Source organism: Colobus angolensis, unplaced genomic scaffold, assembly GCF_000951035.1.
Source record: "Colobus angolensis palliatus isolate OR3802 unplaced genomic scaffold, Cang.pa_1.0 Scaffold402, whole genome shotgun sequence".
Taxonomy (NCBI): domain Eukaryota; kingdom Metazoa; phylum Chordata; class Mammalia; order Primates; family Cercopithecidae; genus Colobus; species Colobus angolensis.
The window spans coordinates 187,770-215,447 of NW_012117400.1; the positions used below are offsets into that span (position 1 = coordinate 187,770).

Here is a 27,678-nt window from a genome sequence, read left to right on the forward strand (position 1 = left end):
TCTCCCTTCCTCTCCTCCGCCCCCTTTTGCTCTCTTGTCCTTGCACTTTGCCTTGTCCGTGTGTCCAGCTCTGTGTGTGTGTGTGTGTGTGTGTGACTGACGCGAGCCCTTAGTCACCTCTTGCTACTATTTTTTCCCCATGTTATCACTTGTCTCTTGACTGTGCGGTTTGTGGGTTGTGCTTGGTCACACAGGGGATTTTAGTTTTCGTGTCATCAGAATCTCCAGGCTTTCCTGATGGCTTCTGGGGGTTCTTGTCGGTTTGTTTCCTTCTGGCTCACGCCGTGTCTTGCCCCCTGGACGCTGAGCACCAGTTCCGACTGCTGGGTAACAGACGACTCCACGTTTCGGTCCTTCCCCACCTAGCGCTCCTCTCACCCCCCAGGGTTCTGAGGGACAGGCTCTGGGAGGGCTCTCGGGGAGCCAGGACTGTGGCTCAGGGTCCCTCTCAGGCTGCGGTCAGGTGTCCACTGGGGCGCAGTCATCCTATCTGACTGGGTGGGGAGCCCTCGTGCTGATTCTCCCTCTGGAGGCTGCGGCAGGAGACCTCAGTTCCTCCCCACCTGGCCTTCTCCCAGGGCTGCTCGGCTTCCCCGAGCAATCCGATGGAACCAGCAGGAGAGGGCGCCCCAGACTCGGCCACACTCTCTTTATGACCTGGCCTCCTAAGCGACTCGCCTCACCTCCGCTGTGGTTTTTATTGGTCTCACAGGCCCACCCTGGAACGTGCTGGAGAGGGCGCCACGCTCAGGGTGGAGGCTGTTCCTGAGTGCTGCAAGTCAGAAGCGCCCTTGCGCCTGTAGAGCTGTGTGGGCTGCTGGAGACCCCGAGCGGGCCGCCTCAGGGACGTGTCCTTGGTGTCAGCGGGAGCAGCAGGCCACCTCCTGGGGCTGACCCTGGCCGGGGTCTGCATTTCTGAGGGCGGGGCGTGCTTTGACATCCTGAAAGGGTTGCAAAACCCATCACAGAGAACCCCAAGAAGGGAGACTCTGCCCCCAAGACCCAGTGTGCCCCGCAGGGTCTGTGCCGTGTGCTCTCTGGCTCTTCATGGAAGCCTTTCCCAGCCCGGGTCGGGGACCCCTGGTCCAACATCCCCAGGAGCCCGCGGGAAACCCGTTCTAGTCACCACAGCCCCTTTTGCATGGCATGAGTGCCCCACGCCAGCCTGCATGGCATGTGCCTCCCACTTCCAATGCCCTCCTCCCAGGGGCTCATTCCTGCCCCTGCCCCCTCTCTGCCCCAAGTGGGGCGACCTCTCTCTGCAGACAGGGGAGGCCTCTCCTCCCGGCATGCAGCCCTGAAAGGGGAGGGACCGGGGCAGGGAGGGGGTGTGCCGCGCCATCATGGTGAAGGCAGAGCAGCTCCTTTGTTCCGTGATGTGTCAGGCTGCCGGATACTGGGCTCCAGGGGCAGTCCCTGGCCTGGGGGGTGGGATGTGGAGGGCCAGGTGGGTCCCGGAAGGAGCTTTCCACTGGGGCCCCAGGAGGTTGCCCCATCCTTCCCACTGGGACTGGCAGGTGACTTCCTGATGACGCTCTCCGTGGCTCTGAATTTGTCACAGAGGTTCCGTGGGCGATGAGTGCTTTTCCTGTTGGCCGGTGCCGCCTCTGGGCAATGCAGGGACCCTTGATGACAGCTCCTGGCCCCTTCCAAAGCCGCCTGGCCCTCCTTGAACCCGACGAGAGCAGGTTGCCGGGCCTTCCCTGAGGAATGTGTTCCTGGCAGGTGGGGACAGCCCCTCCCCCAGGGTGTTGGGTACAGGGTCCTGGGGCGCCTCAGGACAGGGTCAGGCCCACTGAACCCCCACACTCCTGGGCTACCTGCCCGCTGGCTGTCCTCTGTGACCCTGTCTCCCCTGAGCCAAGGTGCCCGGCCTGGTCCCCCAGGAAGAACAGTGAGGAGGTCTGGCTCTCCCTGCCGTGGGGGCCTCGGGGGCCTGGACGGGGACGGTGTCCTCCCTCCCCAGGCTGCCCGGCGCCCTCGCTCAGGGAGTGCTCTTCTAGCGGCCTGTTGGGTAGACGGGCACAGTCACGACGGCAGCCGGACCCTGTCCCGGCCCATGCACCCACCTGGACAGATCGGCGCCCTCCTAGACTTACTGGCTCCATTGAGGGTCCCAAAGGGGCTGCCCCAGAGCACCCTGGGGTCTCCAGACCCCTCGGCCCACAGCAGCTACCAGCAGCCCAGGCGGGACCCAGGGGCTTCCGGGCACAGAGGCGCCGCCGCTCCCTGGCTTGTGAGCCCGGGGCCTCTCCAGCCGTCCTCTGTCGGGGGCCTCCACTCCTGCTCTGGATCAAGGTCCTGCCCCCAGGGAGAGCTGGTGCCTTCGGGGGACCGGGCCCTGGTTGCAGTTGGAGAGTGCGTCCAGGGATGGTGCTCTTCTTGGCTGCCGCCCTGCCTCCCAGGGGCCTCCCCAGACACCCGGCTGCTGTCAGCTGGGGCTGGGGGGTCCTCTGGCCCAGGGGTCGTCCCGGTTTGGGAGTGCCCTGCCCTGGACACCGTGTCCAAGAAGGATACGTGCTCGCCCTTTGTTGGGGGCCAGGCGCAGGGTGAGGGGACACTCGGCCCCACCACCCCTGTCTCCGGGAGCCCTGGCTGGGTACGGTGCCTCTTCCGAGAGATCCTGCCCGGGACTGGTGCCGCCTGCCTCGGGCCTGCCTCCCACACAGTTGGGGACCCTGGCCGGGCACCTCCTGCCAGCCCCCTGCTTCTGTCCTAGCCTCAGCCGGGCCCTGCAAGCTGTCCATGTGCCTGCGACACCCGGTCCCTCTGCGGATGTTTGCAAACACCCCTGCCCCCATGGTGATGTCTGGGGGCCTCTCTGGGCCTTTGTGTGCCGAGTTGGGGGTGGGTGGTGGTGGGGGGTCTTTCCATAGTTGCCAACTTCCTGTCCTCCTCGGCCCCAGGTCCAGGGGTGCCCTGCCTGCTCAGTTTCCAGCCTGAGCCCTTCCTTGAGCTGGCCCAGTCCCCTAAGCTTCTGCAGCAGGTTCCCAGATCCACCTGAGGGACTCCTGGCCAGCGTTCCCAATGGTGTCTGAGTGCTAGACTCAGTCCCTGGCCGTAGATTTCGGGGAACCCCGCTCTGAGGGGCCGTTGCTTCCGTTTCCTCTCCAGGTCCCCTCCCAGTTGCCTCGGAGAGCGGGGATGGGGCTGTCGGGAGGCAGAAGGGAGGGTTGGGGTGCAGAGGTGTGGCTTAGGGGAGGGAAAGTCAACTGGGCTACCGCCCCTCCCTGCCCTCCCTGGACTCAGTCCAGACATGACCTGCGGGTTGGAGGCCTGTGCACCCTGTATCTCCTCCTAGTAGCCTGGCGGGTCCTCCTGGGTCTTCCTCAGTGTGGCTGGGTCCCCAGACCATAGGCCCTAGCAGGGTAGGGGCCCGTGCTCTGCTCTTGTTTTTGCTCCTACTTGCCCGCCCTTCCCGGGGAGGCCCCTGGCCACGATCATGCCAGTCTCTTTCCCTGCTGCCTGCCTGCCTGCCTGCCTGGGTGGCCTCCAGCTCACCGCCCTGTGAGGCCTGTGGGCTCTCGCCAGGGCTGTCCTCAGGGGCCTGGATCCCCCTCGTTTATCTACCGCCCTTGCCGCCCCACCTGTGTCCCTGCAGCCTGGGGATGATCCGGAGGGTTGGGGGATCGGTGCCCTTGGTTCACCTAGCCCAGCCCTAGGGCGGTTCCCCCGGTGGCCCTGCCAGGCATGGGGCTTGGGAGAGGATACGATGGAGCCGGCACAGGGAGGGGGACAGGAGACTCTGGGTGACTCGGGGCAGGAGGGGGTGCCCCAGAGGTTCAGAATCCTGGGCACACAGTGGGCTGAGCGGACAAGTCGCAGCCTCAGGGGGACCTCCCGTCCTCCCCACTGGCACTGGATCTTTCTGGGCCTGGCTCTGCTGCCTCCCACCCCCATTCAGCTGGTGGCTTCTAGATGCTTCCAGAGTGTGCTTGGCCCCTTTGCCTCTATGCCATTGGGCCCAGGGGGAGCAGTAGAGTGGCTGGGGCTGGGGGTGGGACTTCCCCTTTCTGTGTCTTGCTTGCCCCGTGTCTCCCAGTGAGTGGCCGCCCTGAGCCTGGGGCCAGCCACCCAGCCCCAGTGAGAAATAAAAGTAGCCATCCTGTCTGAGCTGCCGCTGCCTTTTCTACTCTGCCCTCTCAACAGGAGTCAAGGAGGGCACGCATGGTGTTGAGGTCTCAGAAAGCCTGGGTTTGATGTGTGCCATGGCTGCAGGCTATGGCCTGGTCCTTTCCTTCCCCTTCATCATGTGCCTGGCCTTGAGCTGTGGGCTCTGGGGTCATGGGGACCCCTAGGGCTTCGTGTCAGATGCTGTGGAGCTGAGGGAGGATGTGGCAAGAAAGCTGAGTGTTGTCCCTGAGAGCCTTGCTTCCTGGCCCTTGTCTGCAGATGTCTGAGGTGGTGGTGTGCTTGTCAGGGGTTTGATCTGGGCCAAAGCCACTTGAAGCCCTTGGCCCACGGAGCAGGCAACTTTGTGTGCTGCAGTTGGCATGTCCCAAGAGCATGCAGGCAGTACTAGGAGCCAGGATGACTTGGGATGTTGTGTGTTTGGGGGCAGTCTTTACAGTGGGAGAACATAGGTTGGTGTGGGAATCCACGGCAGGGGTACCAATGAGGAAATATTCAGCAGGGGCCCCAGGGTACCTGGGATTGGCACCTTGAATGCATCCACCTACTGCCACCTGTTAACCAAAGGGCCCTGTACCAAGCCTGGGGGAGGGGGCCTCATCGCAATCCTTTGTTCAGGGGAATGGTGGCATGTTCAAGTTACCTGGCAGATGGCCAGGGCCTGCTGTGATTTTGAGGACTGCTTAGAGGGCCCTTGACTATCTGGCCACCTCTACCAGGGAGCCTTCCTGACATCACCCTACCCAGTAATGGGCTCTCCTCCCCAGCTCTTTGCCTCCTTGCAGTCTGGGCTCCATTCCGGGTTGCTACATGTCCCTCGCCTTGCGTTGGCTTGAACTCAGGGAGGCAGAGGAAGCAAATATAGATCGAGCCTTCTGGAGTCAGGGTGGGGTGAAGCAGGAGCCCCGGAGGGAGATGACCTGTGGTCGGCCCACGCTTTGATATGCTCATTGGCACCCCTGTCAGGTTGGCCTTGACTGGTCCCCCAACCCCAACAAAGCTACAGCCACCCACAGGAGAATGGAAGCAAAACTTTATTCCTCTTGGCTGGAGAAGAGAACTAGTGGGTGGTTGTGTACAGGACCCCCATCCCTCACCCCTCCCAGAACCAAAGAAGACAAGCAGCGCCACCAAATGGCTCCCTCTGCCCAAGTGAAAGCCGAGAGGTCAGCGGCTGGCTGGGGAGGCAGGTGAGCGCAGCACGGCACAGGGCAGGGGCGGCTGCAGTGACAGGCGGGCGGCCAAGGTGGCCCGGGGCCAGGGCTGAGGGAAGGAGGGTGGGGCTGCTTGGATAGTGGGGCAGGCTTGGGGGCTGCCGGCTGGCACTGACCCCAGACTCAGGGCACCACAACGCGGTAGGGGCTGCCTGGGATGTGTTCGTCGCCCCACTTGACCACCAGTGTGTACTCCCCCTTGTCCTTGAGCAGGTAGGACACGCTGTAGAGCCGGCTACCCACGTGCTTCACCAGGATCTCCTCGCAGGGGGTCCTTGGGCCATGAACCCCCACCAGCAGCATGTTGTTTCCTGAGGCAAGAGGGGTCCTCAGTCACAGGTCCCAGCCCCCTTCCTCCCGCTGGTGTCCTCTCCTCTCCTGTCCCTAGCCAGTTCTGGGGTGACAGTTCTCTCTTGCTAAAGAGCTGCCAGCACCTCCCCAACCCAGGCCGGCTTAGCAGATTCCGGTTCCTTCCTCGCCTTTGTTTGAGGGTCCAGGAGGTGGCTCTAGAAGTGACAGCCATACCCCAAAGGCGGTCCTCGCTCTCTCAGACACTGGCCATCCTGTGATTTCTGGCCTCATTTTGGTGGGAAGGTGGGCCGGGGACCCGGGTTTGCCCACCTGCTTTGCTGCAGTCTACTGTGAAGCTGCTCTTCTGGCCTATGTAGGCCTTGCTCAGCCCCAGGCCCTTGGCCACCACCTTCGTGGCGTCAGCAGGCCCAGGACCTGGGACCCCATGCTGGGGGGCGCAGGTGGCCTTGGTCAGAGAGTCTACAAATACTGATGATGTCTCGTGGAGGCTGTGGTTGCTGACGAGACGGGGGCCTGCAGGGCAGAGTGGGTGGGGCTAAGAGGTGGCCATGGTGCCAGGCATTGGGCAGTTGCCAACAGCTTGGCCCCAGGCTCACCTGTGACTTTGGCCTTGAAGGGGCTGCCCCCAATGTGATAGGGGCCACCATACTTGATGGAGATGAGGTAGCTGCCAGGTGCCATGGGGGTATAGGTGACACGGTAGCCCTCAGGGCACTCCTGGCAATCCATCTTCACCTTGGAGGGGCCATCAATGGTCACCGACAGGGCACCAGCTCCTGCATTGCTCGTGTTCACGATGAACTCAGCTGGGCTCCCTGGGAGCACAGGAGGTCAGGCAGAGCCAGACTGGTCTGCCTCCCTGTCCTCGGCCACCCAGCACTGGCTTGTCACCTCCAGATGCCTCCCGTTGTCACCAAGAGCTTGGAGGCAGGGGCGTAACAGCTGCGTGCACACCTGCAGCCGCACCCACAGACTTACCTGTGACACCGCCTTCCAGGCCTGCTCCGTAAGCAGACACCAAGCCTGGGTCCCCTCCATGCCCGGGCTCCCCAACTCGGATCTTGAAGGGGCTTCCAGGGATGTGGGTGCCATTGAACTTGACGTCAATCAGGTAAACGCCATTCTCCCGAGGGATGAAGCGCACAGCATATTTATCTGAGGAGCAGGGAGCCATGCTGTGGGCCTGGCGCCCCTCCTCAAACCAGCAAATGGTGTCTGAGGAACAGCCTCAACCCTGGCCCTACCCGTTTTGCCGGTCCATCAGTGTGAGCCCAGCCATGCTGGGCACCTGCACCCTGCAGCAGACCTCCTGAGGGCCGAAGGTTTAGACACTCAAGCTGCCCACTGTCAGGGTGCATGGGGACAGAAATCTTTTACAAGCCAAACCCAGGCCTCACTGCCTCCTAAGAAAGGTTACCGTGAACGCCATATCCCCTGCATGTTAACAGGCTCAGAGACAGGCAGGAACTTGCTTCAGGTCACGCAGCTGGGAAGGGCAGGACTAGGCTGTGAAATGAAGCCCACTGGGCTCCTCCTACCCCCAAGGTTGCCCCAGGCCTGTGCACAAGTACCATGGCCGTGGCTAAAGGGCCGAGCAGCACTGAGGCTGGACTTTGAGTCTTTCCCTGTGGAGACAGCATGGTACTGCAGGGTAGAAGGCCTTCCTAATAGCTGTGGGCGGTGAGCCACATCCCCAATGGCTTGGGTCACCAATTGGGAAAGGGTTGCTTGGCTTAGGGGGGCCAGGAGATGGGGCCCCGTCTTGGCTGCTTACAGAAGCGGTACCTTCCTTTTGTACTCTCAGCCTGCTTCCAGCCAGCAGGGCAGGGCGGCCGGGCGGGGACAGGGCCTCACCTTGGTCAATTTCTGTGACATAGCACTCCTCCAGGGCTCCTGAGGGGCTGTGCACCTTGGCATCGATCGCCCCCTTGGCCCCATTCAGGCTGACTGCAAAAGAGGCTGGCTGGTTGACCTTTAGCCCTGACTCCTGGAAGCACAGCAGACATGGTTAGATGGGGGGCTTGGGCCAGGGCAAGGGCAAGGGAGGAAAGAAAGGCCCTAGGAGCAGGAGGCCCGCGGGTCGCACTTACCCATCTGGCGTCCAACTTGGTTTAAAGAGGGAGAGCCACTGATTTGCAAGGGGCAGCAAGCCACAGGCACACATCCCCGCGCCTGCCCCCACACTCTGCCATCGCACACACCCAGGTGGCAGGAAGGGAGGGCGGCCCCACCCTGTGGGCAGCACCCAGCTGTGGCAGGCTGTCCCTCTTTAAACCGCAGCCCTGGTGCTCAAGGGGCACAGGCTTCTGTTCAAAGCCTTTAGACCTGAGACACGAGAAAAACTCCACGTGGTGGGCAGGATATTTCCTGCCGACCCCAAGCGTGGGCTGCACCCGGCCAGAGCAGAGGCCTGGAACCCAGAGCTGGGCCAGGGGCTCACTGGACACAGGGCCGAGGCCTGCTCTCTGCGGTGGCTCTGGTCTGTCCGGGCCCAGGAGCCCCAGGTGGGCGGTTTCTCTCAGTGCCTCACCTGAAGGCTAGAAACAGTGAGGCGGCGGGCATCGCCAGACGGAGAAGCCACAGGCACCACGAAGGGGCTGTCGGGAATGTGTTCCTCGTTGAACTTGACTGAGACTTCGTAGTCACCTGGGCAGGGAAAGAGCGTAAGACCGGTTCATCAGCCTTTGGGCCTCCCGCCTCCCACGAACAGCCTGGGTGGCCCTGGGACCTGAAAGTGAAGAGTGAGTGCCACGCAGGGCCATCTGTGCAATCCCTGGGTCCAATACCCACACTCAGGCCCCACCTCCTCCGGCCCCACCTCCTCCAACCCCAGCCGGGTTCCCAGTACCTGGCTCCTGGACCACATAAGCCACACCACAGGAGCCGTCCTTGCGGTCCTCGAAAGAGATCTCAGCCTTGCTGGGGCCCTCGACAGCAATGGCCAGGCCTCCGGCACCAGCTTCCCGGGTCCAGATACTGAATTCGGCTGTGGGAGAACAGTGTGTCCTCACTGAAGGCTGCTCCACCAGCCTTGGCCCCCTCCAGGCATAGCCAAGGTAGACATGCCTGCCAGCTCCTTCCTCCACCCCCAACCCCACCCCGGCCAACGCAGGAGAGCAAGTGCTCAGAGTGTGAGCAGGCCTACCTGGCATTCCAGCTTCAGCCCTCTCCAGGCCAGGGCCCCCAGCTCGGACCTTGTGGGCTCCCCCTTCCCCTAGGGGCCCCACGGTGAACTGGAAGGGGCTCCCAGGCACGTGCTGGCCCTTGTACTTGACGCTGACTGTGTGTGTGCCCATCTCAGCAGGAACGAAGCGGATACAGTAGGTGTGGTTCTCCCCTTCCACGATCTCGGCCTCATGGCTCTTGCCCGATGGGCTGGTCACCTGGGCTGTCATATCCTGGATGCTAATTTCTGCAGGGTAGGGATGGGCTGGTGAGCAGCAGCCCTGGGCTCCACCCCTCCTCTTGGGGCTGCTTGAGCCCCAGGACCCCTCCCCAGGCTCCCCACAGCCCCTACCAGGGATCTTTAGGCTGAGATCACAATGACTGCCAACGTTGGCCACTGAAGGAGCCCGACGCCTGCGGGTGATGCTCTCTTTCACCCGGCCCTCACCTGTCACCTTCACAGAGAAGGGGCTGCCTGCAGGAAGAAAGCACGGCCCACGCCCCTCCGGTCACACACCGCATGTGGGCCCTGGTGTAGTGACGGGGGCTGCCGAGGCACTGCTGCACTCACCAGGCACATGCTGGTCGGCAAACTTGATGTTGATGATGTAGTTGCCAGGCTCTGTGGGGCAGTAGGTGACCCTGCACGTCCCGTCCTCCAGGTCCTCTGTGTTGATGTCCACCTTGCTGGGGCCCTCAATGGACAGGCTGAGCCCACCATAGCCTGGGGAATGGATACCCCTGAGCTTCGGTGCTATGCAGAGTGTTCCCACCCCAGCTGGTGGGCAGCCACTGCCTACCTGCATCTCGGGTATCAATGATAAACTCCGCAGGCTCAAAGGTGTGGCCTTCATGAAGGCCCTGGCCAGAGACCCGAACGCGACTGGCATCCCCGATTTCCGACTGGCTGATCACCACTGGGATGGGGCTGCTGGCCACGTGCTGGCCGTTTTTCTTCACATGCACCAGGTGCTCCCCTGTCTCCTTGGGCACGAATGAAATCCCTGGACACAGGGCAGGGCTGTCAGTCAGGGAAGGCGTGGGTTCCCACAGACTACTGCCTTTCTGAAACCCCTGGACCCTTCGGCTGCTTACCCACGTGGCCATTACGCAGCCGCTTCAGCAAACAGGGCTCCTCCCGGCCTGAGGGCGGGACCACAGTGGCTGTCAGCAGGCTGAGATCCGTCTCTGAGATGTTGATGGGGATGTCAGCAGCAGAGCCCACCTTTAGGTGGGACATACGCATGGAGTCGTCACCTGGCGGGGGCAGGCCAGCCATCACTGTGTGTCCAGCCATGGGAGACCATGCCCATCCTGCCACCCGTTTGTCACTGCTCCCAATGCCACCCACCTGTGACCCGGGCCGTGAAGGGGCTGCCTGGGATGTGCTGTTCATTGTACTTGACTAGGATGCTGTAGTCACCCGGCAGCACAGGCAGGTAGGAGACGCTGCATGTCCCATCCTGGTTGTCAGTGCAGCTGATTTCTGCTTTGGACGGGCCCTCGATGGCCAGAGACAGGCCCCCTGGAGAGAGCCGTGGGTGAGCATGGGAACTATGCTAGGGACACTCCAGTTGGCCTACACCGAGGAGCCCCGACGGCCAGGGCAGCAGGGCAGGGAGCCCCATTCAGGAGCATCTCCTGAGTCCAGCCCTTAGCCCGGTGAGGGCATCCCGGGCACAGAGCAGGTCAAGACCGGAGCTATTGCTCACCCTCTCCTGCATCCTTGGTGTTGACGGTGAAGGTGGCAGGCTTGTTCACTACTCCGTGGGTGAGGCCAGGCCCATAGGCAGTGACATGGCCGCAGTTGACATAATCCACATAGAACTGCAAGGGGCTTCCTGAGGCAGGAAGAAGGGCCTTGTGGAACGGCAGCCTCACGTGTCCCCCAGCCCCATCTCTCTGTGAGGTGGTGGCAGTGGATTGGGCAGAGGCAGGGCGGGCCCACCTGGGATATGCATGTTGTCATAGCGGATGTCCATCTCGTGCAGGCCAGCCTCGCTGGGTGCATACCGTACGGTCACAGTGCCATCTTTATTGTCAGTGATGGCTGGCTGCGCCACCTTGCCTGAGGGCATCCGAACCTCCCCTGTGGGGCAGTGGGGCTGAGGTCAGGGCACCTCATTGGCACAATCTGGCCTCCTTGGCTCCCGAGCTCCTTCCTAGTCCCCACTCACCTGTGATCTCGCCCTTCTTGATGGTGAAGGGGATGACAAGGTCAAAGGGCCTCAGGCTGGTCATATCCAGCCCATTGACACCCACCAGGGGCCTCTCTGGGGCCTGCAGTGGAGACACAGGGCATGGGTGAGGGGCAGTGGGAGGATCTGGGGGTCCCTCCTCACACATGGTAAAATAGGGCCTCACAGAACACCCAGCTGGCTAGCCCCAGTGTCCCTAGCTGGCCAGGCCGTACCCAAGTCTGCTGACCGCCCTGGGCGTAGGTATACTGTGGGGCCAGCTGCTGAGACCGTAGTGGGGGCTGCACCGAGGGCTGGTCCCCAGCCAGAGCCTGCAGGGCAAAGCAGAGAGCTGCTGGAGAGTCTGTTGTCACAGTGGGGCCCCAGGGGAACAGGCCGGGACCTGCCAGATGCCCCTGCTGACCTACCCCCCACCCCTCCTCACCGTCACTTGGAAGGGGCTGTTGGGCACGTGCTCGCCACCAAAGCGCACACAGATAATGTATTTGCCCGGCTGGGGGGCCGTGTAGAAGATGTCGAAAGTGCCGTCCTCATTCTCCACCACGTCCACATCTACCTCTGAGCCGTCAGGCGTGCACACAGTGCATGTCACTTTGCCTTTGCCTGCCGCCTTAGTGTCCACGGTGATCACCGTCTCCTCCCCAATCTGGATGGTGGGGCCAATGCCAGCACCTGGTGGGGCAGGGTGGGTCCCCAAAGGGGGGCCAGTGTGTGAGCTTTGGGCTCAGGTTGTTCCCGTCCGCCTGCCGCCCACACAGGCCTCTCATTGCCACCACCAAGCACAGCCAGGCCGCCAGGCCTCTTGCCCCACCCTCCCCTCCAAGCTGGGATGGCGAGTGGTTTCTCAGAAGGCAGGAAGGGTTCTCCTGACCACCTCAAGTGCCCGTATGGGAGGGGCCCGACGGTAGCACCCAGGTGCCTGGGAGGAAAAGGAAGGGCCCACTCCAGCCTAAGTGTTGACAGACACTCCCCTGCCTACTCAGCCTCATCCAGCACCACAGCCCACACTGCTGAACGTCAGCATCTGGCTGGGTACATGGCTGCCTGCACCCCTGTGGCCTGGCCCCGGCCCCCATTGCTGTGTGTGGACGCGGTGAGGCAGAGTCCTGCTGCAGCGTGGGGGGACGTGACACTTGCCTCCCCACCCCCCAGGCCTGATGGTGAAACCGGAGTTTCCTGACAACTGAGAAGGCTCGCGGTGAAAAGCAGCCCGGTGCAGGCAGGAGTGGGAACGGGGAAGCGGAAGGCAGTGGGGTTAGCACTCGAGTAGCACAGTGCAGCAGGCTTGGCAGAGCGGGGACAGCACCCAGGGAGACAGGGAACAGGAGGCCCAAGCTACAGCCACCACTGCTGGGTTGCAAGGGCAGAGCAGCTGAGCAGGCTCCAGGGCCCCAGAGTGCCCGAGGAAAGGGGAGAGACAGTGACGTTATGATCTGGAGCTCCGCCGTGGAGGCTTGGGGGGCTGTGGGCTGTGAGGCCTGGCAGTGACAGTGTCCCCTGCAGCCTGGCCTCCTGCCAGGGAAGCAGCCAGGAGCACGAAACCCACTTGAAGGCCAAGCTCGAGGGGCTCTGCCACCAAGTCCCACTATCGGCCGAGGGCTCCTGCTGCACTAGGATCCATGATGGCCTGCCGTGGCCAGGCAGCTCTCCCGAGCTCCAAGACCTGGCTGCCTGCTGCCCACGCTGCCCTAGGAGGCTTCATTCATGCCCACCCCATGCCATCTAGTTAGTGTCTTGGACCCCAACCTCACAGGTACCCAACTCTCCCCACTTTCCCTGCCCAGCCCCCGGCTGGCCATCCGCAGGTCTGAGCCACTCCATCCTCAAAGTATGCCCCCTAATTTGGCTCTCACTGAAGCCCCCTGGCCACCAAGCTCCCCGGAGAGCAACTTCAGCACCGCCCCCCTCCCTGTCTCCATTCTGCAAACAATAGCCAGGGAAATGAGGTTACTGAGTCTTGCTCCCACCCCCAAAGCCCCCAAGGCCCTGCAATCAGCACTCCCCAGCCTCCCCAGCCTCCCCAGCCCTGCACACACACGCCTGTCACATCAGATCCTACCTACGGCCTGTTCTACAAAGCCATCTCACTCCTGCCACAAAACTCTAGCCACCCTCTAACCCTTTCCTTAGCCACCTGTAGCCTCTCATCAGCATTCCCGGGTGTCCCTGGCTGGGGCAGGTGACCCTCCATGCCTGTTGGGGAATGTCTGAATAACGTCACTGCTGGGGGATGGGGGAAGGGGGAAGGAGGGAGACGGGTCACAGAATGCACTTTGGGGCTCTGAGGCTGGGCCGGGCCCCGCCATGCTGGCCGCCCAAGCAGTCGATACTGGCGCTACTGCACTACCAGCCAGCCCCACCCGCTCATGCACCTCCCCCAGCCCGGGACGCAGAGGCCCCTGGAAGGTGGGGATGGGGGTCTGTGGATCTGGCCAGGGCTGGGGCTCCCACTGAGTCGGGGAGACCCCTTGTTCCCTCAGCCCACACAGGAGCCCTTGTGCTTCCCTGGGTGCCAAGATCCCAAGACCCCAAAGTCCCCAGTGGGGTGCCTCTCAGGATGCACCTCACCCCAAAGCTCTCAGCTGCAACCCGAGTTCTCAGATGGGGAAATAAAGGCCCAGAGAGGGGGAGAGCCGGAGCGGTCATGCTCAGCTCCGGAAGCCTCCCGGGGCCCTCGCCCTCCAGCCCACGGCCTCATCTTCTGCGCCCCCCACTCTGTCCCTGCCTAGAGCTGCAGCTGGAACTGTCCTGGGAATCGGCTCCAAGAGGAAAGGAAGTTGCCCCTCTGGGCAGGAGGGGCATTGGGAGTGGCCCCAGCAAGCAGCTTACCTAGCCCGTGACCTCCGATTGACACTGAGGTGAGAGGGCAGAGAGCAAGGAGAAAGGTCAGGTGAGTCACTCAAGGGGGCAGCCCCCACTCCCACACGCCGCCCCAAGCAGCGAGCCCTTGCACACAGGCACAACCCAAGCCCCGTGCCGAGCGCCGCAGCGGCCAACGGCAGGCTGGCTCACCTGTGACTGTGCACTTGCTGGCGTCCCCGGTGGGCACGGCACGCACGCGGTACGGGGAGAAGGGGATCTCGTCACCACCATACTTGATGAGGATGGTGTAGCGACCGGTCACATCTGGCACATAGGCCACTGTATACGTGCCGTCATGGTTGTCTTGGATGTGTGTCTTCTTCGGCTTGCCTTCCGGATCCTGTGTGGCAAAGGCGGGGAGGCAGTTGGCTCAAGACCAAGTAGCTGCCGGGCGCGGTGGCTCAAGCCTGTAATCCCAGCACTTTGGGAGGCCAAGAGGGGCGGATCACGAGGTCAGGAGATCGAGACCATCCTGGCTAACACGGTGAAACCCCGTCTCTACTAAAAAATACAAAAAACTAGCCGGGCGAGGTGGCGGCGCCTGTAGTCCCAGCTACTCGGGAGGCTGAGGCAGGAGAATGGCGTGAACCCGAGAGGCGGAGCTTGCAGTGAGCTGAGATCCGGCCACTGCACTCCAGCCCGGGCGACAGAGCGAGACTCCGTCTCAAAAAAATAAAAAGACCAAGTAGCCCCAGGCCTGCCTCAGGCGCTCCTGGAAAGCGCCCAGTGTGGCTGCTACAGGGACAGCCTCTGGGCCTCAGGCCTCTCAACTGCTATGGCCCAAAGGGCTGCCTGCATCTGGCAGAGTCCAGAATGGAGACTAAAACATCCCACACTCCCCACATGACAATAGGCACGGCCAGGGAGCTTGGCACCCATCCTCAGCCCCAGGGCCTGTCCAGCACTAGGTGGAGCTCACCTGGGTGTTCTCAAGTTTTTATCCTATACTTGCCCCATGAGAATATTACAGGTGGGGAAACTGAGGCACAAAAGGCTTTGGTGACGTGCTCAGAGTTAACAGCAAGTGCATGTCTGGGGAAGCCTGTGCCTGTCACCACTATCCTAAAGTAGTCACAACCTTAGCGAACCAAAGACAGGGGCCCTGTCTTTCCCTGCACTCCTTGGTGCAGCTCCCCAGGGAGATCAGACACTGGCCACCCACAGCCCACACTCCAGCCACCTAGGCCCCCTTGCCTCCCCTGCTTGTTCCTGGAGCTCACCGTGATCTGGACAGCCAGCAGGCCCTCCCCAGCATCTTTTGCATCGATGGTGAACTCCACAGGCAGGCTGGCGGGCACGCCAGTGGTGTTGAGTCCGGGGCCACTGGCCTTCACCTTGCTGGCATCATGAGTAGGCAGCACCTTGACCTTGAAGGGGCTGTGGGTATGGGTGTTATGAGCAGTCAGACAGGTTCTCAGCATCCAGCCTGGGCTACTCCCCACAGGCAGCAGGCCCTGCCTCTTACCTCCGGGGCACCTCTTCATCTCCATACAGTACTGAGATGCTGTAGGGCCCTTCTCGGCTGGGCACGTAATTGACGGTCTGGGTGCCATCAGCGTTGTCCACCACGTCCACTGGCTCCACCAGGCCTGGCCCCAGACCCAGGGACAGAGCCTCAGCTAGTCTCCTAGGTCTCCGTTCCTATCCTACCACACTGGACGGCCAGGACCCAGCCCCAGGCCTAGACCTCGCTTTATCCTCATCCGCCCGACCCTGGGAATGGCCTTAGCCCCCTCTGACACAAAAGACACACATCTGGGTGCCAGCTGGGAACCTTGCCCGCCTGCCTTCCTGCCACATCTGCTCAGTGACCAAGTCCCATCTGTTCTACCTCCTCTAAGTCCCCCTCCTGGATGCACTGTCATCTGAGGCTCTTCCAAAAACACCTACACACTTGCATCACTTCTGCACTCTGGGCCTCCAGTCTCCTTTCCCAGCCCTCAAAGAGGACACTGCCCTCCCGACCCCCGGCTCCAGACACGCAAACACTCACCTTTGGGCCCTTGCACTTTGACCTGCAGTGGAGCCACACCAGCCTTGCTTGTGTCCACCTGGAAGGACTGAGGGAGGTTGGCACGAACCATGCCTGGGCTCAGGCCGGGCCCAGAGCACTTGACCTTGGACGCATCTGTCACATCATGCACAGGGACCTTGAAAGGACTGCCTGAGGGTTGGGGCAAAGGTATGGCAGCTGTATGAGACAGGATGGGGAGAAGCAGACAGTCCCAGCCCTGCCCTGGCTGCCACCGCCTCACCTGGCACTTGATGGCCACCATAGGTGACATTGAGGCTGTAGGTGCCAGCCTCATAAGGGATGTACTCAACTGAGCAGCTGCCATCCTTGTTATCCATGCAGGACATCTTGGCCTCGGAGGGGCCCTCTACAGCCAGACCCAGGCCGCCCGTGCCAGCTCCCCTGGTCCAGACAGACAGCCAGTCATTTCTGGGGTTCCCAGGCCTACTGGCCACCCAGGCTCCTGGGGGCTCCCTCACCTGGTCTCCACAGTGAACTTGTTTGGCTTGTTGGTGGTGCCACTTTGGATGCCTGGCCCATGGACACGCACCCGGGAGGGGTCGCAGCCCTCGGTCACGGGAACCTGGAAGGGGCTGCTGGGCACGGGGCTGCCGTCGTAGGTCACGTCCACCGAGTGCAGTCCTGGAGGAGTGCAGGCCGGGTCAGGAGGAGCCTGGGCCACCCCACCCACCACCGTCCACCAGCCTGTGGGAGCCCCAACACGCACCCTCCTCGTAAGGCGTGTACTCCACTTTGTACGTGCCGTCGCCTCGGTCCTGAACGTAGGTCTCCGTCAGGTTGCCTGAGGGGTTGGCCACACGGGCCTTGACGTGCGGCCCTCCAGTCTGCGTCAGAGCCCGGGCGTCCACACTGAACTCGGTGGTGGCCTCACGGAAGACACCTGCAAAGGGACACAGAGAGGAGGCTTGGGGCTCTGGGGTTCTGGTCCCTGTGTCCCCGCTGCCACATACCCCACGGCAGGGCAACTCACCCTGGCCCTCAATCCCAGGCCCGTAACACTGGACGCCGGAAGTGTCCACTGCAGGCTCCACCTGCAGCTTGCTGGGGAAGTTGGGCACAGGCTGGCCGCCGTACTTGATGGTGACAGTGTAGGCCCCGGGGCAGAGAGGAATGTATGTAATGGTGTGCGTGCCGTCGCCGTGGTCCTGGATGTACACCTCAGCCGGCAGCCCTGCCTCTGAGCAGATCTCAATGGTCAGCTCCGCGCTGCCCGCGCTCGAGCAGTCTACTTGGAATTGGCCCACTTCCCCAGCGGTGGCCCGCTCCAGCCCAGGGCCTGAGCACTTGACTTTGGATGCGTCAAAGCAGGGAACCACGTGGGCCTTGAATGGGGAGCCAGGGATGTGGGTGTCAGCGAAGAGGATGTTGATGTTGTAGTCCCCGGGCTCGGTGGGCACATAGGACACGGAACATGTGCCGTCCCCGTTGTCCAGGCACTCGAGCTGTGCCTCGCAGGGGCCCTCCACTGTCAAGCCCAGGCCACCTGTGCCGGCGCCCTTGGTGTCAATGGTGAAGCGGGCAGGGGAGCCTGCACTGCCTCCCTGCAGCCCCGGCCCAAACGCCTTCACCTGAGGGAAGAAGGGGTCAGGAGCCAAGGCCACGCTATGCCCCTGACCCCAGACCTCCTGCCTGACTCTCCACCTGCCTCCCCTTGCCCTGGCTTCCTGCCCTCACCAAACAGGAATGCTGGCGGGCCCAGGCTGCCTGCCAGATGGGCCATCCATCAGTCATTAAGGACAAAAAGGAGGGACGGGCGCGGTGGCTCACACTTATAATCCCAGCCCTTTGGGAGGCCAAGGCGGGTGCATCACCTGAGGTCAGGAGTTTGAGAACAGCCTGGCCAACACGGTGAAACCTCGTCTCTACTAAAAATACAAAAATTAGCCAGGTGTGGTGGTGGGCACCTGTAATCCCAGCTACTTGGGAGGCTGAGGCAGGAGTATCGCTTAAAGCCGGGAGGCGGAAGGCGCAGTGAGCCGAGATCGCGCCAGTGCACTTCAGCCTGGGCGACAGAGTGAGACTCTTTCTCAAAAAAAAAAAGAAAAAAAATGCTTCAACCCTGATGACTTTTTGTGGGTTTCTATTTCCCTCCTCCCCTTTACTCTCACTTAAACAGGGTCAAGGTTAACAGTCTGTCTCAGAAAAAAAAAAAAAGGAGGATTGAGGGCAGGTCTGGAGAAGATGGGGTGCCCTCTGGGCCCTCAGAGAACACAGTAGGTTCTACCCTTGGGGCCTCCCATACCCCAATTACCTTGCTAGGCTTGGTAGGGGCCACAGCTTCCACAGGAAAGGGGCTGCCAGGCACAGGCACACCGTCATAGGTCACCTCCACCTCATAGGGCCCTTCCTCACGAGGCACAAAGCGCACCACACTGTTGTCAGCCCCTAGGCCTGGCTCCACCTTGCAGGGCACTGCTGCACCCGAGGGGCCCACAATCTTGGATGCCACTTTGCCTTGACCACCAGCACCCTTTGATTTGACTGTGAACTCCTGGTCTTTGCCAACGTCCACCTCTGTAGAAACGATGAAAGGAAGGAGAGAGACATGACACCTAGCTCAGTCAATCCCTGGGACGACACTGGGGCTGGGGGTGCCTATGTGACAAGGGCCTTTGCGACAAGGGCCCCAACTACTTACTCTCTCCCAGGCCAGACACCTTGATCTTGCTGAGGTCCAGGCTTGGAGATACCGCCACCGAGAACGGGCTCTTCGGGATGGGATCCCCTCCGTAAGTGACATTGACGCCGACTGGACCCTAGGAAGGTGCAGAAGGGAAGGGGGCATTTAGAGACAGTTGCTCCCCAACCCCCTCCTGAGCCTCCATGCCTGCCCTTTCCCAGGTAAGGAATGAGGGTGGGCAGTAAGTCCCTCAGAGCTGTCCCCCAGGCTGCTGCGTGAGGAGGCTGGGGACTCAGTCACTGTAGTGGAGGGCGTGGCTACCTGCTGCACAGGCGTGTACTTGACTGTGTAGGTGTTGTCATGGTGGTCGATGACGTCCACGTCTCGCACTGCATCCCCCTTGGTGAGTCCTGAGAACTGGATGTCCAGCTTGCCTTTGCCAGCGGCTTTCGCGTTGACTGTGAAGTGGGTGGGCTTGCCAAGCTCAACACCTGAGGAACACACAGGGACCGTGCAGAGGCACCCTGCCCTGAGCCCTCCTACCTTTGATGCCCCACAACCTGCCATGGGGTACCTGTACTCACCAGTGCGACTGAGGCCAGGGCCCTCAGCCTTCACCTTACTGGCGTCATGAGAGGGCTCCACCTTGACTCGGATGGGGCTGGTGGGCGTGGCCTGCAGGCAGTGGGAGGAGCAGGCCTTAGAGGAGGGCAGACATTATCTGCAATGACATCTTAGCGGTCAGGAGCACAGCGCTCACCTGGTCAGCAAAGAGGACCATAATGGTGTAGCTGCCAGCCCCCCGGGGCGTGTACTTGACCGTGAAGGTGTCATTGTCGTTGCGGATGATGTCGAAGTCGATGTCAGCTTCAGCGGGACCTACCACTCCAGGGGCACACTTGATACCGATGCTGACATCCCCTGCGGCGGGGAGAGGAGCGGAGGCTGAGACCTCGCAGGGACATCCCAGCCACCTGCCCTCCCACCTACAGCCAGGCCTTACCCTGGCCAGCCTCGGCGCAGTCCACAGTGAAGTAGGTGGGCTCGTGGGCCTTGAGCCCTGTCTTGGCCACTCCGGGGCCATATACTTTGACCTTGTTGGGGTGGCTGCCAGCTCCCACATTCACCTGCAGGGCACAGGGGCAAGGGTAAGGGCATGAGCAGCCTGGAGGAGACTCAGAGGCTCCCTCGGCTACACTGGCAGGCACACAGAATGGTCCAGCTGCCTTGGGAAGAGTCTGGCAGTTCCTCAGTTGACCACAGAGGGACTGGGTGATGCTCCAGGTCACTCCGAGGCAACTACCCAAGAGAAATGAAAGCAAACGTCCATGCAAACACCTGGACCCACTGTTAACAGCACTGTTCATGATCACCAAAGGCAAGCCCATCCTCAATATCTGTTAGCAAGTGAACAGACAAATGGAATGTGGTCTGGCCACATGATGGAGTATTATGCAGCCATAAAAGGGAATGAAGCGGCCAGGCATGGTGGCTCATGCCTGTAATCCCAGCACTTTGGAAGGCCAAGGTGGGTGGATCACCTGAGGTCAGGAGCTCGAGACCAGTCTAACCAACATGGAGAAACCTTGTCTCTACTAAAAATACAAAATTAGCTGGGCATAGTGGCGCATGCCCAGCTACTCGGGATGCCGAGGCAGGAGAATTGCTTGAACCTGGCAGGTGGAGGTTGCAATGAGCTGAGATCACGCCATTGCACTCCAGCCTGGGCAACAAGAGCAAAACTCCGGCTCAAAAAAAAAAAAAAAAAGGCTGGGCACACTGGCTCACGCCTGTAATTCCAGCACTTCAGGAGACTGAGGCGGGTGGATCACAAGGTCAGGAGATCGACACCATCCTGGCTAACACGGTGAAACCCAGTCTCTATTAAAAATACAAAAAATTAGCTGGGTGGGTGGCAGGTGCCTGTAGTCCCAGCTACTTGGGAGGCTGAGACAAGAGAATAGTGTAAACTTGGGAGAAAGAGCTTGCAGTGAGCCAAGATCGCGCCACTGCACTCCAGCCTGGAAAACAGAGCAAGACTGTGTCTCAAAAAAAATAAAAAGAAGAACAAAAATTTAAAAAATAAATAAATAAAATAATAATAAAGGAACGAAACACCAAGACATGCTAAACGTGAATGAAAACACGGTTAACTTCGTGGTGAGCGAAAGAAGCCAGACACAAAACGCCATGTGGCACACGGTTCCATCTACAGAACATGTCTAGGACAGGCAAAGCCACACCAGAAAACAGGTTAGTGGTCACCAGGAGCTGTGGGACAGAGGAGTCAGGAGGGCGTGGAGTTTCTTTCTGGGATGATGTGAATGTGCTCCATCCACTTGAAATGGACGAATTGCGTGCTATCTGAATGCTATCGAGATGGACTAAAGGCTGCTGGAGGTTGACTCACCCTGAAGGGGCTGTTGGGGATGCTGACGCCTCCCCAGGACACCATGGCTGTGTGCTTCACTGGCTTCCTGGGCACATAGGAACAGCTGTATGTGCCGTTGCCATTGTCCTTGACCAATGCTTCCACAGGGCAGCCTTCATTGTCCTGTCAGGCAGGTAGGAGCAGGTGGCCTGCTGGTCAGTGCCCAGGCCTGGGTACCCACACCTGCCCTGCCCCCAACACCCGTGGGCACTCTACCTGGACTTGGACCCGGAGTGGGGCCTTGCCACCGTGCTTGGCGTCCACTGTGAACTCTGCTGGCTTGTTAACGGCCACACCTGTCTTCTCCAATCCAGGCCCACGTGCCTTCACCTAGTGGGAGACCACCCAGCTGTCAGGGGACCAGGTCTAGGCTGCCAGAGCCACAATCCAGGCAGGGTGGCCAGGGACACAGAGTGCCAGGAACACTGCTGGGGATACCAGCCCAGGACCCAGGCCCACCCCCACCGGACCCCAAGCAGGAGCAGCAGGGTGAGCCTTAGGCCATCACTGCCTGCTCTTTACCCTGTCTGGGTGGAAGTCCTGGGGTGCATCACGGATGTCGGCCATGAAGGGGCTGAGGCGGATGTCCTCACTATTGCACAGCACGTGAACGGCATACTCGCCAGCCTCCTGCGGCCAGTAGCGCACGTCGCAGGAGCCATCGCCCTTGTCGTCACATTCGATCTTGGCCTGCGATGGACCTTCCACCGAGAAGCCTGACAACAGCCACCAGTCCCCTCAGTGCCCTGGAGCCTCAGGTGGGTTATCCTTGCCATCGTCTGTCCCCAGGTGCCCATGGTGCAGCACCCAACTTACCCAGGGTGCCCACGTCGTCCCCAATAGCCTCCACCACAAAGTCTGCTGACTTGCCAACGACGCCGCCCTCCAGCCCAGGGCCCCATGCCCGCACCTTCTGATTGCCACACTCGGTGCCCACCTTCACCTCGAAGGGACTGCAAATGGGAGAGCCACACAGGAATACCAAGAATCACTACACGAGCCAGCCTGGGCCCCACTGTGGCGGCCAGGCAGGAAGAGCCCGTGTGGCCCCTCATCATCAGGTGGGGAGGCAGGAGGAAGAGGCAGAACGTGCAGAGCTGGGGGAGGGATGCCTGGGGGCCTCACCTGCGCCCAATGTTCTGACCACCCCAAGTGATGGTGACGATATAGGTCCCAGGGACCGTGGGGTAATACTCGAAGCCATACACGCCATCCCCCAGGTCCTTCTGCTTCACACGCTCCTCTCCCTCTGCGAAGACAAGGAGGGCCTCAGGCCTGCCCAGCAGTGAACCTGGGGGCTGCCGCCACCCACCCTGGCCTGACTCCAGGCCAACTTACTAGGGCCCTTCACGGTGACCTTCAGCTCCCCACTGCCAGCGCCCTTTGTGTACACCTTGAAGTCGGCTGTCTCCTTCACCCGCACACCCTTGGGCTGGAGGCCCCGGCCGACTGCCCGGCAGGCACTCGGATTACAGGCTGTAGGCAGAGGGGCCAGCTGAGCACCAGCAGCTCGGCTGGGTGACCCCTCCCTTGCCTCCTGCAGGGCGGGGCTGTCAGGACTGGAGGGTCCCTCAGAGCTTGGTTGGAGGGGGACATGCAAGAAAGAACTGGAAGGAACCGTGACCCCAGCAACTGTGGCCTGGGCCAGGACATGGCGGGCCTCCTCCCACCTGCTAAACACCAGCCCAGAGACCCCCGCCCTCCCTTCCAAGAAGAAGACGGATCCAAGTACCGTTGACCCTGTGGGCAGAGCAGAGAGCAGCAGGTTTCTAGACAGCTGGAGCGAGCTCTTCCAAAGGTGAAAGCGTGAGGAGAGAGATGGAGAGGGGCGAGGAGAGGAGAGGAGGAAGGGCCCCAGCAGGGGAGGAAAGACAGCAGGTGCCCAGACAGTGGAAGCTCAAAGAATAGGCGCCCTGGGGTGGGCTGCAGCGGGACTGGCCCAGGGGGCTCCCCCTCCTGTGGGAGGCCCAGACTGCAGTGCCACAGCAGAGGGCGGTCAGGGCCGGGCCTACCTTGGCCAACAGTGACAGTGTAGGGGCTGCGAGGGATGGGCACGCCGGCAAACGTGACGTGCACAGTGTGGACACCCTCCATGGTGGGCTGGTAGGTGCAGCGGTATGTGCTGTCGCCCCGGGCCTCCAGCTGAGGCTCTACCGTGCCCTTCTGTCCCGCGGGGTCCTGGATCACAACCTCAACCTCGCCCGTGCCAGCTCCTGCCACAAGGCACCTGCTCAGCTCCCCGGCCCCAGTGTGGCTCTCCCCACAGACCAGCCGGGCCTCGGCAGCCCCCCCTTACCTGCTGTAAAGATCTCAAAGTAGGTGGTCTTGTTGGCGATGTTGCCACTGGGCTCCAGGCCGGGGCCTTGGGCTGTCACTTTGCTGGCGTCACCCTGTGACTTATCCACGTACACCTCGAAGGGGCTCTTGGCGATGTGCTGGCCAGCAAATAGCACAGTGACCTGTCCCCAGAAGGGTGGGCCGTGAGGGTAGGCTGGGGACCTCCAGCCACCGCCTGAGGTCACAAGCCTCCCCACTGGCCAAGGGCTCACCTTATGAGTCCCCGTCACCTCGGGGACGTACCAGACGGAAAAGGTGCGGTTCTTGTCATTATTGGCAGTCACTTTTGCCTGCAGTGGGAAGGAGCCTGTGAGCCTTCGCTAAGAGCAGCCCTACTGAAAGGGAGTGCTGCGGGGTCTCCGCTGCCAGCAGCTAGCCCTACCTCCTCCTGGTGTCCGGCCGGGTCCTCCACGTACACCAGCACCTCTCCCTGGCCGGCACTTCTGGTCTCCACAGTGAACTCTGCCCGCTTCTTCACCATGTTGCCTGTGGGCTCGATGCCTGGCAGGGAACGGCGAGCCAACCACAGGCCAGTTGTTAGGGCCACAGCCTCACCCCTCCACCCTTCAGCCCTGGATGCTAAGGGAGGCGGGCAAGAGCACCGGTGGCACGCCAGCCCCCAGACCTCTGCAGGCTCAACGCCCCTCCCTGCTGGCCCCTAAGTCAGGCACATTCCAAACTGGGCAAGTTCATTCAGTGTGAGCTGCAGCACAAAGCCTGGCCTCGGGACCCAGCTGTGCTTTTGCTGCCGGGACAGGCCTGTGCCTGTTTTCTGGAACATTCATTCTCACCGCACTGGGCCCTTGTTCCTGTGTGAGCTGTAACTGGGTTTTAGGTCCCTGTTACTGAGTTCTGGTTCATCTCCATTTATAACAAAGACCACTGGGTGCTACTTCCCCGAGGACCTCACACTGCAGGTTTCTGTGACTGGAGGAACCTTTTGGCATTCTCTTGCCTACTCAGTGGAGTGTTGTCACTAGTCCCGACCCACTCCTGTCTTGGGTGGCCTGATCACCTAGCCACCATGTAACCCAAGACCCCTTGGGACCTCCACGTTTAGATGGGACACTGTCTTATGGGTAAGACATTGGCACATGGGTGCACCCCTGGCTGGGCTCCCTCACCTGGCCCGTAGGCACGGGCTTTCTTCGGGTTCAGTTTGGGCCGCAAGGGAGCCCCTGGCTTCAGCTTGGCCTTGGGGAACTGGGACAGGTAGGTCATGACAGAATGCTCGTCCACGTTGGGGTCCACAATCTCCTCGGGGGTGATCACCTGTCACGGGCAGAAAACAGGAGCCATCGGGCCTCCGAGTCTCTCCCAACTGCCGATCCAGTCCCCTACAGCCGCAGACAGGCCGGGCGGGTGTACCTGGGGGATGCCCAGCCAGTCATCCGCCTGCTGCATGGCCTCTCGTGCATTGTTCACAGGCTTGCTGGCATCCCAAGAGTCCCAGTCAGGACACAGGCCTATGGCACAAGGAAGGCTGTGAATCTGGGGACCACAGAACCCCCTCAAGGGCCACCTATGGGCAACCCCAGCCCAGTCTCTCCTGCCTCTGTGCCCCCTCACCCGGGGCACAGCTGTCGACCAGGGCACCCAGGGCCCGGCCGCTCTGCCAGTCCCGGCTGAAGTTGGTGATGGGCAGCTGTGGCAGCTTGTTCTGGATCCAGCCCAGGAGCCTCTGCTTGGGGGTCTGCTTCTTGGCCTCCTCATCCTCCTCCTCATCCCACATGGGCATGGAGATGGAGTAGTGCAGGATCAGGGTCCAGATGAGGCCCAGGATCAGCTTCAGGTTCCCGTCCACGATGGCCTTGCTGTCTGTGAGTAGAAGAGTGGCTACACTGGGCACACAGCTGTGCGGGAGGGGCTGCTCCCAGGCTTTGGGGTCATGGTCTGGTAGCACGGGGTGGGGGGGACCAAGGAGGAGGGAGACACCCCGTCTTGGCCAGTGGTAGGATGTGGATGAGGCCCTCTCTGCCCAGCATCCCAGGGGGTGTTCAGAAGTAAAGGAGACTTTGGGGTGAGGGGAGATACCCACAGACATGCGATGATAGCAGGGTATGATTACTGCCAGAAGCCCTGGGCCCAGAGGAAGGGCAGAGGGCAGACCCAGCCCACCGATGGTCAGCTCTGGAGAACAGCTGGACAGTGTCCACAGCTGCCAGAGCAAGGGTCTGCCACCCGCCTCAGGGGCCTATGGGGAACCAGGAGGAGGAGGTTGGCTCCAGCTGGCCCAGAATCCAGGGCCCATGACCTGGAATGGGGCTGGGGCTGAGGAAGAGGAAGGTGGGTGGCCCCGGGTGGTTGGGAAATACAACTGTTGTTCCAGGGTGGGTGGGGTGAGGCAGGGGAAGTGGGGGAGTTAGGCAAACACCCTCTGGGTAAAGGAGTGTGACCCCCGCCACCACCTCCACTTCCTCTGCCACCTCGAAGACCCAAGCTTGGAGTTGGGAGGCCACAGGCCTGGCCGGGGAGAGGCCCAGAGCCCAAAGGAACCAGCAGTTGGGCCACATGGCCCTGACTCACTGGGGCCCATCGGGAGATGCCGGGCTGGCAGCAGGAGACACTGTGGGAACCCCCTTGCCACCCACTGCCTGACCCACTTGCCACCTAACGGGCCTGGGCCTCGGCAGGCTCGCCACAGGGGAAGTGGTTAGGGCGGGTCCCGACACCCCCCCATCGCCATGGCAACCCTGCTGGGCTGTGGGCCCCACCCAAAGCTACTTCTGGGTCTCAGGCTCAAGGCAGGATGGCTTGGGCTTTCTAAGAGCTCATCTTTAGAAGCCCTGTCAGCCTCTCCCATAATCAGACAAAATACTTCTCTGGTGAGTCAACTAGGGGGTGGGCCTATGAGGAGGGGCTGGGCCGTCCACGGCAGCTGCTTCCCAGCCCAGCAGGCAGCACCTGGAGGGCCAGGTGAGCCGCTCAAAGTAGAGTGGCCTCCCCAGTTCCCAGATTGGTCCTGGCCCCACGAGGCTGCCTTTCACTCTCCCCAAATGGCAGCGGGGAGAGGGTCTCAGAGACGACTGAGGGTGCAAGGCCAGGGAACAAGGCCAGCCAGGGCTTCCCATCAGGCCCCCACCCCAATCCAGCCTGAGACCCCTCAACGACCCCCACACGGGGAGCAACCAGGCCCACCAGGTCCACGTTAGGCCAGCCTACTCCGTCCCCATCCCCCTCCCAAAAGAGAGTGTGAAGGACCAGGGCCCAGGGCTAGGAGACTGCCTGGCTGGATGGGCCCGCCCCATCCCACCCCCTTTCCCCAGCCCCCGGGCCAGCCAGCCCCTCCCTCCCCTAATCACTGCTGCTTTCCAACATTTTTTTGCCTTATATGGCAAAGCTCTGGGAACTAGGCCTGCTCCAGCCAGCTCACAAGGAGGAGGGGAGCTGGGAGGAGGGAGGAGACCCCCCCAAAGAGCTGGGGTGTGGCCCGCCTCCCCACATCCGGTCGCCCCCCCCTCCACCATCCAGGACTCTGAAATGACTCAGCTTGGCTAGACTGAGGCTGGGACTTGGGGGGGTGGGCCTGCCCCTCGCCTCAACTGGCATTCCAAAGAAAGAACTTCAATTCTTGGGATCTGCCCTCTGAGTGGCTGGGGGACCCCAAGTCTTGGTCCCTCACTTTCTTGGGTTCAGCAAAGGCCAATCCAGGGCTGCAGGGATAACTGGAAGGCCTCTCAGTTCTGAAGAAGAGAAGAATCTTCATCCCTCTCCTCTCCCTGTTCAACGTCACCCCCAAGTTACCCGTTCTGGTGCCTGCCCTTCCAAGCAGCCCCTATCTTGAGCAAGAACTGGGATGCTGCAGCAGGCACGGTCAATGCCAGCCTCTCCAGTCCAGTGACACAGACACTGGGCTGGCACAGTGCACGCCGGAGCATCTACCAACCAACTCCTGCATGCTATACGCAGAAAAGCGAGGCCAACATGGAAGCAAGAATTTGGCCCAAGATGAACAGAAAAGTTGGCGTCCAAGTAGTCTACAAGCCAGGTCCCTCAGTCAACCACGCCCAACTCCGGGTACAGTTTTGCTAACTACGCTTCTTTCTGGTCCCTAAGTTCCCTGTGTGTGGGGGGGAGGTAGATCTAAACTGGTAGTTGGAGCCATCTCCGATGGGCGACCCATCCTCCAGGGACATAAAGAGCCCAGAGTCCTAGACAATGGGACGCACGAGCTCCAACCCACACTTTAGAACCAAGGGGCGTCTGAAGGCCAGAGGGCCCTCTCTAAACAGCTGTGGGGGGAGAGTCTGGGGCCTCCTCCTCCTCGAGGATGGGGCGCAGGGCCAGAGCCTGCCCAGTGCCCGACCCCCCAGTCCCACTCCCACCGCGAGCACAGCTGCGGGGGCGCGGCCTGCTGAGGATGTGAGTTCAGC

The 27,678-nt window shown here is 61.4% G+C and overlaps 1 protein-coding gene across 7 annotated transcripts in view; it reads right to left on the reverse strand.

Annotated features, from left to right (window-relative positions):
- Positions 1 to 5,147: 5,147 nt before the first annotated feature.
- The window catches only part of FLNA (filamin A, alpha), a 23,329-nt gene continuing 798 nt past the window's right edge, over positions 5,148 to 27,678 (reverse strand). Inside the window, exons 2-47 of one of the 7 annotated variants that reach the window (XM_011955898.1) lie at positions 24,875 to 25,123; positions 24,674 to 24,771; positions 24,430 to 24,577; positions 23,688 to 23,806; positions 23,518 to 23,595; positions 23,265 to 23,427; positions 22,981 to 23,181; positions 22,307 to 22,444; positions 22,094 to 22,217; positions 21,785 to 21,921; positions 21,491 to 21,684; positions 21,185 to 21,298; positions 20,948 to 21,091; positions 19,541 to 19,664; positions 19,298 to 19,458; positions 19,122 to 19,212; positions 18,859 to 19,028; positions 18,556 to 18,673; positions 18,169 to 18,431; positions 16,888 to 17,485; positions 16,624 to 16,797; positions 16,376 to 16,538; positions 16,138 to 16,298; positions 15,876 to 16,046; positions 15,348 to 15,471; positions 15,103 to 15,259; positions 14,033 to 14,222; positions 13,850 to 13,873; positions 11,445 to 11,692; positions 11,236 to 11,331; positions 11,000 to 11,102; positions 10,771 to 10,911; positions 10,535 to 10,663; positions 10,174 to 10,347; positions 9,918 to 10,079; positions 9,623 to 9,826; positions 9,394 to 9,546; positions 9,175 to 9,297; positions 8,803 to 9,069; positions 8,506 to 8,643; positions 8,188 to 8,303; positions 7,512 to 7,644; positions 6,636 to 6,812; positions 6,254 to 6,472; positions 5,967 to 6,170; positions 5,148 to 5,656 (exon numbers count right to left, since the gene is read on the reverse strand). In XM_011955898.1, coding sequence (XP_011811288.1) covers positions 5,469 to 5,656; positions 5,967 to 6,170; positions 6,254 to 6,472; positions 6,636 to 6,812; positions 7,512 to 7,644; positions 8,188 to 8,303; positions 8,506 to 8,643; positions 8,803 to 9,069; positions 9,175 to 9,297; positions 9,394 to 9,546; positions 9,623 to 9,826; positions 9,918 to 10,079; positions 10,174 to 10,347; positions 10,535 to 10,663; positions 10,771 to 10,911; positions 11,000 to 11,102; positions 11,236 to 11,331; positions 11,445 to 11,692; positions 13,850 to 13,873; positions 14,033 to 14,222; positions 15,103 to 15,259; positions 15,348 to 15,471; positions 15,876 to 16,046; positions 16,138 to 16,298; positions 16,376 to 16,538; positions 16,624 to 16,797; positions 16,888 to 17,485; positions 18,169 to 18,431; positions 18,556 to 18,673; positions 18,859 to 19,028; positions 19,122 to 19,212; positions 19,298 to 19,458; positions 19,541 to 19,664; positions 20,948 to 21,091; positions 21,185 to 21,298; positions 21,491 to 21,684; positions 21,785 to 21,921; positions 22,094 to 22,217; positions 22,307 to 22,444; positions 22,981 to 23,181; positions 23,265 to 23,427; positions 23,518 to 23,595; positions 23,688 to 23,806; positions 24,430 to 24,577; positions 24,674 to 24,771; positions 24,875 to 25,123 — 7,571 coding nt within the window. In that variant the 3' untranslated portion in view covers positions 5,148 to 5,468. Of the gene's footprint in view, positions 5,657 to 5,966; positions 6,171 to 6,253; positions 6,473 to 6,631; positions 6,813 to 7,511; positions 7,645 to 8,187; positions 8,304 to 8,505; positions 9,298 to 9,393; positions 9,547 to 9,622; positions 9,827 to 9,917; positions 10,080 to 10,173; positions 10,348 to 10,534; positions 10,664 to 10,770; positions 10,912 to 10,999; positions 11,103 to 11,235; positions 11,332 to 11,444; positions 11,693 to 13,849; positions 13,874 to 14,032; positions 14,223 to 15,102; positions 15,260 to 15,347; positions 15,472 to 15,875; positions 16,047 to 16,137; positions 16,299 to 16,375; positions 16,539 to 16,623; positions 16,798 to 16,887; positions 17,486 to 18,168; positions 18,432 to 18,555; positions 18,674 to 18,858; positions 19,029 to 19,121; positions 19,213 to 19,297; positions 19,459 to 19,540; positions 19,665 to 20,947; positions 21,092 to 21,184; positions 21,299 to 21,490; positions 21,685 to 21,784; positions 21,922 to 22,093; positions 22,218 to 22,306; positions 22,445 to 22,980; positions 23,182 to 23,264; positions 23,428 to 23,517; positions 23,596 to 23,687; positions 23,807 to 24,429; positions 24,578 to 24,673; positions 24,772 to 24,874; positions 25,124 to 27,678 lie in introns of all 7 variants that reach the window. The other 6 variants (XM_011955899.1, XM_011955900.1, XM_011955901.1 and 3 more) reach the window with 6 other exon arrangements.